The sequence below is a fragment of the Falco peregrinus genome, chromosome 4 (genome assembly GCF_023634155.1).
Source record: "Falco peregrinus isolate bFalPer1 chromosome 4, bFalPer1.pri, whole genome shotgun sequence".
Lineage (NCBI taxonomy): Eukaryota > Metazoa > Chordata > Aves > Falconiformes > Falconidae > Falco > Falco peregrinus.
Window position 1 is genome coordinate 90,117,987 of NC_073724.1, and position 12,940 is coordinate 90,130,926.

At 38.6% G+C, this 12,940-nt stretch overlaps 1 protein-coding gene across 1 annotated transcript in view; it reads left to right on the plus strand.

The window, feature by feature from the left end:
- Positions 1-12,940, plus strand: part of GTF2F2 (general transcription factor IIF subunit 2) — an 87,585-nt gene that overhangs the window by 69,855 nt on the left and 4,790 nt on the right. The window contains exons 7-8 of the mRNA XM_055801791.1: positions 3,665-3,764; positions 10,577-10,720. Coding sequence (XP_055657766.1) covers positions 3,665-3,764; positions 10,577-10,720 — 244 coding nt within the window. The remainder of the gene's footprint in view (positions 1-3,664; positions 3,765-10,576; positions 10,721-12,940) is intronic.

Here is a 12,940-nt window from a genome sequence, read left to right on the forward strand (position 1 = left end):
TCAGTTATATTCACCCAGATATTTCTGAATAAAGGAGAGTTACAGCATGGTTTTGGGAAGGAAAAAAACCACCACTGTATTTTCCCTGCAAATAGCATCTGTACCAACAAATCATTTGGACAAAATGATTACAGGCCATTTGTCTTTACCCTTTGTAATGCACTAAGCAAATTTTAGTGCCTCATCTACACATGAACCATTTGCTAATTTGGGGTTTATAGCACATTTGTCAGGCCCTTTACCTGTATTTGTGCATATTTTGGGGAGGCTAATGTGAGTTATGCAGCAGCTCTTGTTCCACATAGATTGTGTGACCATATTCTGCATGGAAGCCCCGTGGAAGGAAGGCAAGCTGAGGCTCTGTCATTCTCCAGGAGATCTTGAAAGCTGCAGAAAAAGAAATGAGAAGGGCAGCCATTAGGGAGAAGAGCAAGATGCATGTGTAGAATAAATGCATACTAATAAAAAGGTTTGCCTCCTGAGTCACCGTGCTTCCCATTTATATTTCCATATTGGCATGTGGCAGCTGCTGTAATTGCTTGCATTAAAAAGTAATACCAGGAATTTAATGTATTTTTAGTTCTCACTACAGGAATTTGTCAACTAGGAACAGGGAAAAAATGTAACATTGTACTGTTAGCCAGTTTTCTGAGGGCCATCTGAGACCTGTGGGTTGTAAGAAACCCTGAAGTACGACAAAGACATCTCTGAAATTTCTTTAAGAGGTACATACCTTTGTAGCAGATATATTTGTTATTTGGTACATGTAGATCTTTCTGAAGTCTGCCATTTTACAAACAAACTTAGATTGTCCATTTCTGTTTTCACTTGGTAGGCTTCCTTCCTGTTTCCTAAGCAGGCAAGAAGTTTTTCTTCACTTTCAAGATTCTGTGCTGGGGAGCTTCACATATTAAACGTAACTTCACTGCCATCAACCTCTGGAGGCCTCCGAGAAGTGCATTAGCTCTCCTACGCATTTGGTTTTCTACTGGTTTGGAAATTAGCAGGTTAAAATGAAAAAGCTGAAATGCATATCCTGCATGGCAAGTGAAAAAATGTTAAGAAGTAAATTGCTGGTCTTCTTTCCTGCAAAGAAGGATTAATTTATGGAAGCTGCACTGAAATGGGGGTTGAAATTTCCTGTATTGCAATTTTAAAATGCCAGAATAGGAAGAGACCCTCAACACTGAGCAGTGTCTGAGGTTCACAACAGGCTGTAGAGGAAAGACCTACCAATTGTTTGCATCTTTAAATATCTAATTCATTAAGAAGCTGGAGGGGGTTTGACATCACCATTCTAAGGTTTTTCCTTCTGAGGACAGTCTAAGGTGTTCAGTCCGTATTTTCAGTGTTCTGGCATTTTGCCACTGAAGGGCTAATGACTTTTTCCTGAAGAAATGGAGGATATGGTAAATTTACCTTGTAAAGAGTAATGACTGTAAAGCCCAGTGCAAGGAGGATTTAATCATGGAGAAATGCCACCATGGAAAGCCTAGTGCTCCCTGAAAATGAGACCATCGGATATGTTTTAATATTGTCAGGAACCTTGTCTATCACTTACCTGTGCTGCAGCTGTAATAAAGAGAAAGACTCTGGAACAACATCACAAATCAAATCACTAAATCTGGTCCACGTGAAGGTGGTGCAGTGGCCTTGAAGGGGAAAGCAGGAGTAAGAATTCCCAGTTCGTCACCAGGAGCCCCTGTCTTATGAACAGGAGCAGTATCAGTAAACAGGTTGAGCAGGAAATCTTTACAGAAAGGAAAAATATGCGAGGGGAGAAGTGAGATGAAAAATTGCGCTACAGTAGGGGAGAGGGAGGACTGGAAAACTCCCCAGGTCAAAACAACAGGAAAAATGGCAAAGAACTGCAAGAAAAGATTTTATAAAAATAAAAATTAAAGCCAAACTATTAAAAAAAAAAAAAGCATTGAGACTAAAAGGAAAAATATTAAGTAACGAAAAGTTGGAATAAAAGACAGATTTGGAGAAAAGATACAGATTTAGCTTTAGCCTGTGCCTCTGTGAAGTGTGAGTTTAGAAGACCTTTGGTAACCAGATCAATAAAATCTTTAAAATGATTTAATTAGATTGAAGGCTAAAAGATAAACTCTTGTGATAAAAACACCTTTATTTGCCAGGACAGGGGTAAAAAATGTTCACTGCTCATTTACCTTCCAATTTATTTTTGTTCAAGCTAAGAAAACGTGCTACATTTGGACAGAAGAAGGCATTGATGTACCTTTGAATTTAGAAATGTAGAATACAAGGCAGTGGTTGCTTAAGGGTAATGAAAACTATAGAACAAATGACGAATCTGCAAAGATTCAAAAGGAAACAAGTTTCTATCTATGTGTGAGACAAAACCGTCAGCAACTGCTGTCCACTAATACTAGCTGGGAAGGATGGTTGGCTTTATTTCCAGCTGCTACAACTAGAGAATTTATTTAATGTAATGCTTACTTTAATTGTAATTTATTTAGGTTGTTCGAGTGTTAAATCACAAGCGTGCTGAATTTAAATCAAGCTTTTGGGGTGCACATTATATTTTTATAAAAAGAAATCAGTGATGTTAAGCACAAGTGGTTTTGAAAGAGCTGTCGTCTTTATCACTTTTGTGTTTTACATTAGTAAACATTTAGTTACTATTTGCATTAGCGTCACTGTATTAATTTTTCTTTGGAAAGAAGCAGATTTATTTTTATTTATTAAAAAAATTGTACATTTATTGGGCTAGAAGTCTCATATTGTGTTTAGTGAAATTGACTCTTCTGCCTGTAAGATACACCTTTGGAAACAAAATAACTTCACTGATGATAAGGCGTTACTTTTATGTGCTATAGAGCTGTTTTCTCTGAAGAGAGGTCCTGCACCTTTCTAAAGCTTGCTTTCTTGCATCTTCATTTCAAGTAGTAATTCTTGAGTAAACTTGGAGTAAACGGAGCTGCTCTTCTACACCATCATATATAAGCTTTAAATTACGTAGGGATGACAAAATGTGTTCAACCTCAGACCTTCTCAGAGTCTTTCCTGAAGAGGGATGAAGGTCACCTCTTGGTAACTGTATGATTGAAACTTGATTGTACATTCGTTTGAACGCGGGTGGATTTCTCTGTGTTTTTAAAAGTGCTCGTAAAACAGTTACTTGTGCTCTCTGTGCTATAATGCTAAAAGAAAGGTCATAGAAATTTATATTTTTACATTAAAATATCTAAGAGAAGGTCATGGAATCTGATCTTTGCTGTGCTCTGAGAGTTAGCAGAGGTGGATCAGAAGCTTTTTCCGACCTCAGCTGAGTAGGCTGGGAGATTCTGGGTTCATTTGGGTTGGGTTTGATCTTTTTTAAGGCTTTTCTTCCATCTGAGTGTCAGGCTTTGGGAATAAAGTTTGTATTCAGACATGGGTTTTAGCATCTTGCCTTCACAGTTGTTTGGTTTTCAGCATTTTGGTGTCTTCTGTAGCATATAGTGTCCTAATAATTCACCGTGTTCTTGAGCAAAAATAAGAGTAGGAAAAACTTAATTCAGAAGAGTGCATCTGTTCTGCCTTATGATTTGTTTGCAGCTGACCTTCGATAAGGGCTGGTTCATACTTGCAGATTTTTAGAATTCATTTGGAATATGTGCTTGTCTGAACTTTTTCTAATTCTCCTTTTCTTTTGCAGATTACAGATAGAAGAATCTTCTAAACCTGTAAGGCTATCACAGCAGCTGGACAAAGCCGTAACCACAAACTACAAACCCGTGGCTAATCATCAATATAATGTAAGTAGCTTTCAGTGTTTTCCCTTCTTCTCCTCTTCAGGAATCTGTCTCAGGACTCTAGAATCGCTCTGCTGCTGTCCTGCAGGTCTTTTGCTCACAGCTGGCCACTGTCTTTGGAAACGCTCTATGTTACCTGGTTTCTGCCTGATTTTGTCTTCTGGGGATCTTCTTTCTGTCTCAAGACCGGTGTCATCCTTAGGGCTAAGGTCTGCCAATTCTAACTCTTGTCGTGCTACCTGACAGAGGGCAGACCGCCTTTACCCAAACCTTTCTAGTGGCTTTATTACATTCTTCCTCTGGTCTTTTTTTGTGAGATGTAATTTCGAAGTATGGCGATGAAAGGCAGTTCTGACTCTGTGCTATGAGATCTGGAAGCACTCCTCTGAGCCAAATAAAATATCATACGGGGTTCAAAGACTTGAAAAGAATCATTAGTTTCCAGTCCTTTGCAGGAACTGACAAGAAGTAGAGAAGAGTAACAGCTGATAATTTTTCACAGTTTCATACCTTCACAGTATGTGTTATTTGCATCATTGGCTTTGTCAATATTACACCCACACTGCTGTTCCAGATCAGTTGATGTACATACAAACTATAACGTCCTTTTTCTTAAAGATCTTCGAGTAATTTGTGTGTATGCATATATAATTGCTGTTACTGTTGAATATGAGCAATGTTAAGTCATACTGAAAATGAGTCACTGTGTTAGTCATTTAAACTTTTACACTTTTTATTAAGATTTTATTTACATAAAACAAATGACAATATACTGCATGATATTTAAGCATTATTCTGAAAGGCAGTCTATTTCCACAGAACCAAAAATAATTGTTTCTCTCTTATGGGACTGTTCTGTAGTAGTTACTGTTCAAAGTCTGATCTATACGCAGATGATCATACCAATATAACTATTTCAGCTAGGGGAATGACATTTCACCAAAATAGTCACACTGGTATATCCTGCTATGCAAGTGTGATTTTATATGAGTATATTGTTTTATGATGCTACTATTAGTCTCCTTCTTTAAATCTGAAATAAGCTACGGTGATGTACAGCTGCTCTTTTTACTAGGATGCTGTGCCATTTCCCTGACACTAGCATAATTACAACAGTATGACTTCTGAATCGTTAATCCAATCGCAAACTACTGTCATCATATCATCACAGAAATTTAAGTCTCCTGTGAGACTCAGGGGGTATAACCAGGACATAACCAGGCTTCTTAAAAGTTGTGATGCTCTTTTGTCCTAATTGTAATATTTTTATTGGTTACATAGCGGTCCGTGCTAGTTGAAGTCCATTGGCAGTGTGTTTACTTTTCATGTCTACCTTAAAGATGTTCTGATAGGAAATAACTAGTAGGACATACTTGTACTTGAGTCACTCTTGGCCTTGCCTTGCCTTTCTACATCTTTCTTTTCACTACTCTTTTATTAAGGTTCAGGTTAGATGGCTGAAAGGATGTACAACTGGGAGAACACGTCCATGAACTTTTTAAACCTCTTCGTTATTTTTCTCCTGTTTCCAAGCAGCAGTTGCTTTCTTAAAACTTGCTGCATTGCTTGTAATTGTATGACAGCCCTGTTGGGGACAAGACTTTTACTAAGAAAGAAGAAAAAATACACAAACTACTGTACATGCTGATATGTTCAGTCATCTTCTGGGGAGTTTCTGAGGAAAGAATGAGTATCTGCTAAATTAGAAAGAAAGCAGTAACATTTCCTGAAGGAAGAGATGATAGAATATTAAATGGGGCTTAAACGTGGCTGCTCCATGTACCTGTAAATAAACGTACAACAAGAAGGAGGGAAATAAATTATATGTGGATGAGAAATAGCAATAGCTTGTTTGGATACAAGGATGGGGAAAGTGATTTTTTAAATTTTTTAAAATTTTTTTTGGCAAGACGTTACATTAAGCCTACCTTTTTATTAGAAGAAATTGCAGTTCCGTTACAATATATGCCAGGATTGTGACTTTGTTTTTCTTCTCTGGGAAAGGGACCTTCATTTTCTGTATATATGTAAATATTATATGTTTACAAGGTTACAGTATTAATATTCTTGCGCTGGAGTCTTTCTATGACTTAATTATTTTTCGTAACACAGCAGAAAAGTCCTCTAGTGGTCCTGGTTGCCCCTTCAGAGGCTTCTTTGTGATCTCCCCTCTTCCCACTCTCCCATACTATAGAGGCTGGTACCTGTGCTCCAGGGAATGAGAAAACTTTTAAGACTCCTTTCAAACATCTTCAGGTGAAACTTTAGATTTAGTCTCACTTCTCTTTCACCTTTGTATTAGCTGTCTACTGAAGCAGAGTAATACATCAGCTTCAGTATTAGTGATACCTTCAAGAAGGTAATTTTGGCAGCTTTTCAGCAAGCTTAGCAATGTCCTGGGAAGGTAAACAAAGAGAAATTGATTGCTGTATGAAGTCTTGCAGGGATAAACTCTAAATTTCTACACTCAACAGCTTGTTCTGAAATGGTCCTTCCTTGAAATCAAATCGTATTCTAATGCTTCTTAAACTTAAAAGCCACACAATTTTAAAGAAATCTCATTAGTTGACAGTGTACGTGCGTTCTGTAATATGACTCTCAAAAAGTCTTTTAAGCCTACTGCATAAAGCATCCTGTTTGCGAAGAAAACAGGAAGGAAAAATAATGAAAGGCTGCATTGTAACTTGCTATGAGCAGTGTATTCACAAGACAAAAAGAAGAAAACAGCAACAGATACCGTGCTTCTTTTTTTTTTCTTTTTTTTTTTTTAAGTTAGCACTTCACAACGCACTCAGTGTTTTCAGACACAGTGGGAGCTGTTGCTGAAGTTGGAGGGAAATGCTGGAGTGTTGCTAATTAAATTTGGGGCAATTTGGACACCAACAGCAAATAACTCTTTAACAAAGGGAGAGTTTGATACTCAGATTTCTGTGTGAGTTGGTTTTATACATTAATGAATTAAGAATATTAGAATATTCACATTGCATTTGTATAGGGAATACTAACACTCTTCTTTGATTTACTTTAGCTCATCCAGAGAATGTAAAGTAGAAACCCCTACTGGGGAGAGTATACCGAGGCACTGAAATAATAGAAAAAGAAGAATGCTGGGCATTACAGTTTGCTAGCAAAAAAAAGATTGTGCTTTGGTTAGAAAGACTACCTCATGTTATTTTCCAGGAGACTATTATTCGTATAATTAGGTTTTTATACCCAGTTGTGAAATAGTCCTGTCAGAGACCTAACATCAGTGAAGATAATGTTGAGAATTTCCTTATTGTTCCTTTGTTCCTTTGTGTAGGAAGCATCAATTTTAAAGTTGAGTACTTTTTTTCCTCCACAAAGGGAGAGTAGTAGCTAGTTGCTAGCTAAGCACATTTTTCCTGTGTGTCATTTGAAGAGGTACAAATAGTACCATGGATTTTTTTTGTTGTTCTCAGAGATTGTCTTGAGAGTCCCAGTAGCTTTTCCAGCTGCAGTTTGTTTCTGTTTCTGTTTTTCTTTTTGTTCATTTTGGTTTTGTTGTTTAGGGAAGCAGAAAATTGCAGAAGGCTTGGTAAGAAGAGATGTGTAATAGTTGCTGCTGTGGCAGAATGATACAGCCTGTAACTGACTGTCTTCATCTTTCACACTGCATCTTTCAACTGGTATATTTTGAGTCAGAGAAAAGTTGCTAACCTGAGAAAAAACTGCATAGGTCTTTGCACTGAAAAGTGACCTCAGATGTATGCGGAAACCCAGAACTCAGTCATTGCAAATAGAGACACCTTCATCTCTTCTGCGGTCTCCTGGACTTGACCTCTACTGAAGTGCTGGATGCTTTTCTGGCAACAAATTAAGGCTGGATAATCCATCTCCTGCTCTTGCAAAATGTTAACATGTGCCTATATTCAAAACATTCTTAGTGTCCTCAGTCCTAGTGTCCCATAAGCCAGTGTCTCAAATGTAATAGGGCTCTATTGAACATCCAGTTGACTGCTGTTTACCGGTATCAGCCATGACCTGACCAGCAACTGCACAGAGAAACTGGAAAATTCTGGGTATCCCTACATCAAAAAAGGTTGGAAACTCACGATCAAGAAAGCCCACTGCAGTTGATTGCAGCGGCTAATTAGAAAACTCTGTTTCCAGGAGAATACAGTGTTGATGTCTTGATTTTTGAAGAGGACTCCATAAAGTTGCAGTCGTGCAACTTTCCTTCCCATATGGTACAATATATCCAGGTATAAATTAAAAGCATTTTTAATGTGCAAAGTGACTGGCATTAGGTCAGCTGAAGATCAGATGCAAAGACTTTTTGGCAATCAAACAGTTGATTTAGTGTATTGCTTATTTATTGTTGCTTATTATTGTAATGCTTGCAGGTAGCACTCTCACACATCTCGTACTTCATCCTACATTTCATGCAGCAAGAGGCCAGGCTCTTCCTGCTCCCTACTTTTTGTGTCATTTCTATAGGTGCTTCATACAGAAACTCTTGCTCAAGTACCAGGTCATGGGTAGTGCTGTAGGTCATAGTAGACTTTTAGATGAATGGGATTTATTCGGCTTCTCCAATACCTGCATGGCTATGTGAGCATATGCAGAGAACTGGCCAGCTGCTTTGCTGGTGGACTTGCAACCAGCAGAGGCAGGGAACCCCCGAGTGCACCCTGGCAGTGCTGCTTGGTAAAGAATTCGGCTTCTGTCACGTTACGGTGTCATAATTTTTTATTGTATTAATGGATCCTGACTGTATTTTGGGTTTGTAGTTTTAAAGTGTGCCAGCTGAGTAGACTTGTTCGTACTTTTTTCAATGCCATTGCAGTTCTGCTCCATGTGTTCACGACTGGATGCAGTCTGCTTGCATTATCCTGCACAGTGAGACTACACCAGTACAGAAACAGAAACTGAGTCCACAACAGGGCTTCCAAAGCTTACAAGTAAAACCTTTTCAAGGTCAACAGAAGCTCCTAATGAATTGTCTGTTGGACTTTCAAAAGAATCAAATGTTTTGATGGATAATTTACAGGCAGGTTAATTTTCTAGATTTATGTACCTACTCTATAGTTTCTGTGGCATAGCAGTTCTGCTGTAGATCATGGCAACCGAGATGATGTACTGTGAAGCTGTTTTACTTGATGCTACACTTAGCTGTTGTTGCAAAGCTATTACTGTTTTGAAGATTTATTGTTTAAATGCAGAGACTAAGGAGTTAAATAATTACACCAAAGTGTATTAGTGGATAAAAGCAATTCTGTGTGTTTGTGTGGGGAGTTTATGTCTGTTATATCACTAACATACGGTTGGAAAAGCAGACAAGTATTTGGTTGCCCAAGCCCGTCTTAGGTTTTTAGCAAAAGCAACAGACTTCAAGCTACAACTGAGAACAATTGTTCTGCATTCAGTGTGGTGATGTACATCTGTTTCAGGATTTGAAGGAGCAAGTTGGCTGTGCAAAGACCTGTGAGCAATGGCAAACGTGGTAATAGTCTTTAGCCACTTTGGGACAGATACCAAGAGACAGGCTATTTTCACTCAGAGAGTAGGAGGGAGTTAACTGGAAAGGAAACATAGGAAAAAGTAAATTGTGCCATGAAACTTATTTCTCTTCTTAAAAATCAGATTTTTAGTATCCAGTAGAACTGGGAATTTTCATCTCTAGGTTTCTTCTCTGAAGCTCTTCATTTTGAGGATCAGGTCTGAGACATCAGAGGCAGAACAACTCCCATAGAAAATTATCCCACTGGCAGCCAGGCTTGTGTCCCTTATTGATCACGTACATCTCTTGTGCTATATGTTGTACCACTTCAGATGCACCCATGCAGTTTGCCTGAAAGCACTTGATGATTACATGAACTGTATTACCTTCTGGGTCACCTTTCTTGGTTCCAGGGAGCTTGATGTATTTCTGTTATTGGGGGTGGTATTGCGGGTGGGTGGAATGATGTGCTGGCAGATGCTGCGGTTGGTGCTTTGCAGTGATTGGGATTTGTTTGGGGTGTGCCGGTCTGTGCAAGTTGTGCTTCTGATGGTGAATATGAGGAAATGCAGGAAGTATTTTTGGAGGCAGTAGAAGTTTCTGCAAAAATATATGGTCATCTTGTGCAGATTATAATAGTTAAATACTTTTTAATATGCATTCAGTGCTTTTTAATACACATTCTGAAACAGGATGGTATGTGACAACAAGGGGCCTCTACTTGCTTAGAAGGTTTTTCTTTGGACTGTTGTAACTTTGTGTGTGCTGCTCAGGTTTCTCCTGAAGGCATATCATCCACATCCTTGAAGTGTCTTCACTTGGTGAAGATCGGTTTTATATCGACAGAGTTGTTGCCCAGAGTGATGAGGCTATGTCCAAGGGCCCTCTGAGCATCCTTTGGGCAGCTGGTTGTTAGGAGTGTGGATGTAGCCATATTGGTCTGTGGATTTTCCTGAGTATGGCCATTGGTAAGTAGCTTGATAGCTGTCGTTATACTTCAGAAGCCAGCATCAGCAGAGGTGGAGTGAAAATATGTCTCAGTTTCCATTTCTGTACTAATATTAATTCTCTCTGCAGGTTTGGGCATATCATGCAGGCTCTGTTTCTGGGGTTCTTTACTGGTTAAAGCAGAGATACATATCTGAAAAGCTTATTGTGCTGAGGACAAAATGCTTAGTTTATGTTCATAAAAGAACATTCGAGTGCTCAAAAGAAAATTTTCCAGATGAAAAGCACTGAGTCATTGAACAGTGTTGTATTAAATTGAAGAGGGGTTTTATGTCTTAATGTTCAGCACTGAGAATTATACAGCGTTACATACAAATGCCTTTAAAACATGTTTTGTATCTGATAGATCGAATATGAGAAGAAGAAGAAAGAGGATGGAAAACGGGCTCGAGCTGATAAACAGCAAGTGTTGGATATGCTTTTTTCAGCCTTTGAGAAACATCAGTATTACAACATCAAAGACCTGGTGGACATAACCAAACAGCCAGTGGTACGTACGTACTGGTAGTCTCGTAAGATAACCATTTTCAGTAGTTACTATTGTGTATATTTTCCATATCCAGACAATAGTTTAATATACACTATATGCCTTTGAAACATCTCTCTAAATATGTTTTACAACAAACAGAAATATTCAAGTTTTAAGTTCACCATTGTAGGAGTGTGTAGGATACCAAGCATTGCAGTGAGTGTGCTTTTTCTTGACAGAGGTGGTTTAAGTAACCTAAATGGTCTCTTTCTTATTTAGATTTGCTTTAATACTAGAAACTAAATTCTGTAATGCTCTGACATCTCCCATGCTACTCCTGCCCTCACTGAAGTAACAGCCTAGTTCTGTTGCTGTTATCAGTAGAGAGCTTGTGTTATGTGAGTGGTCAGCCCTTCCTGCAGCTTCTGAACTTTATCTTGGCATAGCAACAGGCCTTATTCTGTAAGTCTAGAAAATTGTTTAATGGAATTAATATTAAATTCATGCATTGCCCATGTTAGGAGCTCAGGCATCATGTCAATACCCCCAAAATCACTTGATTTCCTTTACAGATAGAGTAATTTTAGACTAAGATTTTACAGATTTGATATTTGGGGTTTACTTTGATTTTTTTTTTTTTTAAACACTGTTTTGATCCACGAACAAGAAAAACATGAAGGTGTGTGTTTATGCGATGGTTTTGTTATCCTGCGGTGTCTGCCAGCCCCTTCGTCTATGAAACCTAACTTTACAGTTCTTCCCCTTCTTTCCCTGGTCAAGCTTTCCTTGAGCAGAAAAGGCAGGAGCTGGGGAGACAATGACACATGAAGTATCTTCGGTGCTGTTCATGTTTTTCACTGCTGACTGTGGTATCTGTCCTCAACCCAGCTGCAGTTCTCAGAAAACCTAAGGGGAATTAGTTATGTTTGAGTCTAAATGGAGCAACGATTTCAAAAGTTGTTAGAGCAAAGGCAGAAGAAAAAACAGTGACAGCTGAATTATGGAAAAAATTATTCCACTAAAAGAGGTGGGGAAAAGGGAGATGCTTACTAGTTTTGCTCACTTCACATGTAGAATTAACTGGATCTGCATCGGAGGGTTTGTATAAGGTGCACAGTCTGGTTAAGAAGCTGCACAAAGATGGTACTGGATTAAAGTACATGTAGGTTCACGGTGTTCTAATACCTTGGAATAAGCTAGTTGGATAATGTATTCGTGTCTTCTATTCCATTCATTTATCTAATGACTCAGCTCCTTATCTGTATGGCAGAGAAGATGTGTGGATCATGGGAGCTGAGGAGGAGGAAGGAATAGGAGGAAGATACGGAGGAAGTGGCAAGAAAATTTTGAGATTTTTTTCTTTTTTGGTAAGAGATAGGTGTGACAGTCACTGTCTCGATCACTTTGAATGTAAGTAGGTACAGATTTATCCCGTCTAGCATGACTTTCAGCTAGAAATAGTCACCCACAACTCCCTCTTAAGCCATTGGAGAACAAAAGTTCTCTTCCTTCTCTGATGTGATTTACTTCTTGAACGTACCTGTCTCTCTGCATCAGCTCAAAGGAGCCTGGAAAAGCTGTGCTTCTGACACAAGTTTCTTCATTAAGCACCAGAAGTTGGGCAAGATTAATCCAATTTTTGTCTAAGTCACTGCCCTAAGGATTAGATGTATAGAGTAGTTATTAAATTAGAGCAGAATACCTCACATGTATAATTCTGTTAAATGTATGTTGAATTTCTATGCCTGTCTGTATATCTCCGCTATCATCATACACTCCTGAATATATTCTGCCTGTAGCGTAGCAGATCTGTGCTGTGTACTTTGATCTTAGCAAAATCTAGCCTTTTTTTTCAGCTATTGTAGTACTAAGATAATGTTAAAGGGAAATTTTAGATTAATTTGACCCAATATCACATGTTATTTGGGCTATATCTTTGCATCTGTGTTTGTTATTTGAATCTGTACTGATGGCTAGAAGTCCTGTAGGGCTCCTGAGATTAATCAAACCATTAAACCCTCCTCCCCTGAGTGGGCTGTGCAGTCTCGGTTTCGAGCTCTGCGCAGGAGTTAGGGGTTTTGTGTTCATTCCCAGATGCAGTTCTGCTGTAGGTGTTAGTGCCCATCCAACTTCCTCAGACCCAGATATCCTGAGAAAATAAGTGACCAAAATCCTCTTCCTGGTGCCTTTCTTCATTCAGTGGCTAGCCAGCTATTGTCTTTCATCTACCCCTCATCTAAA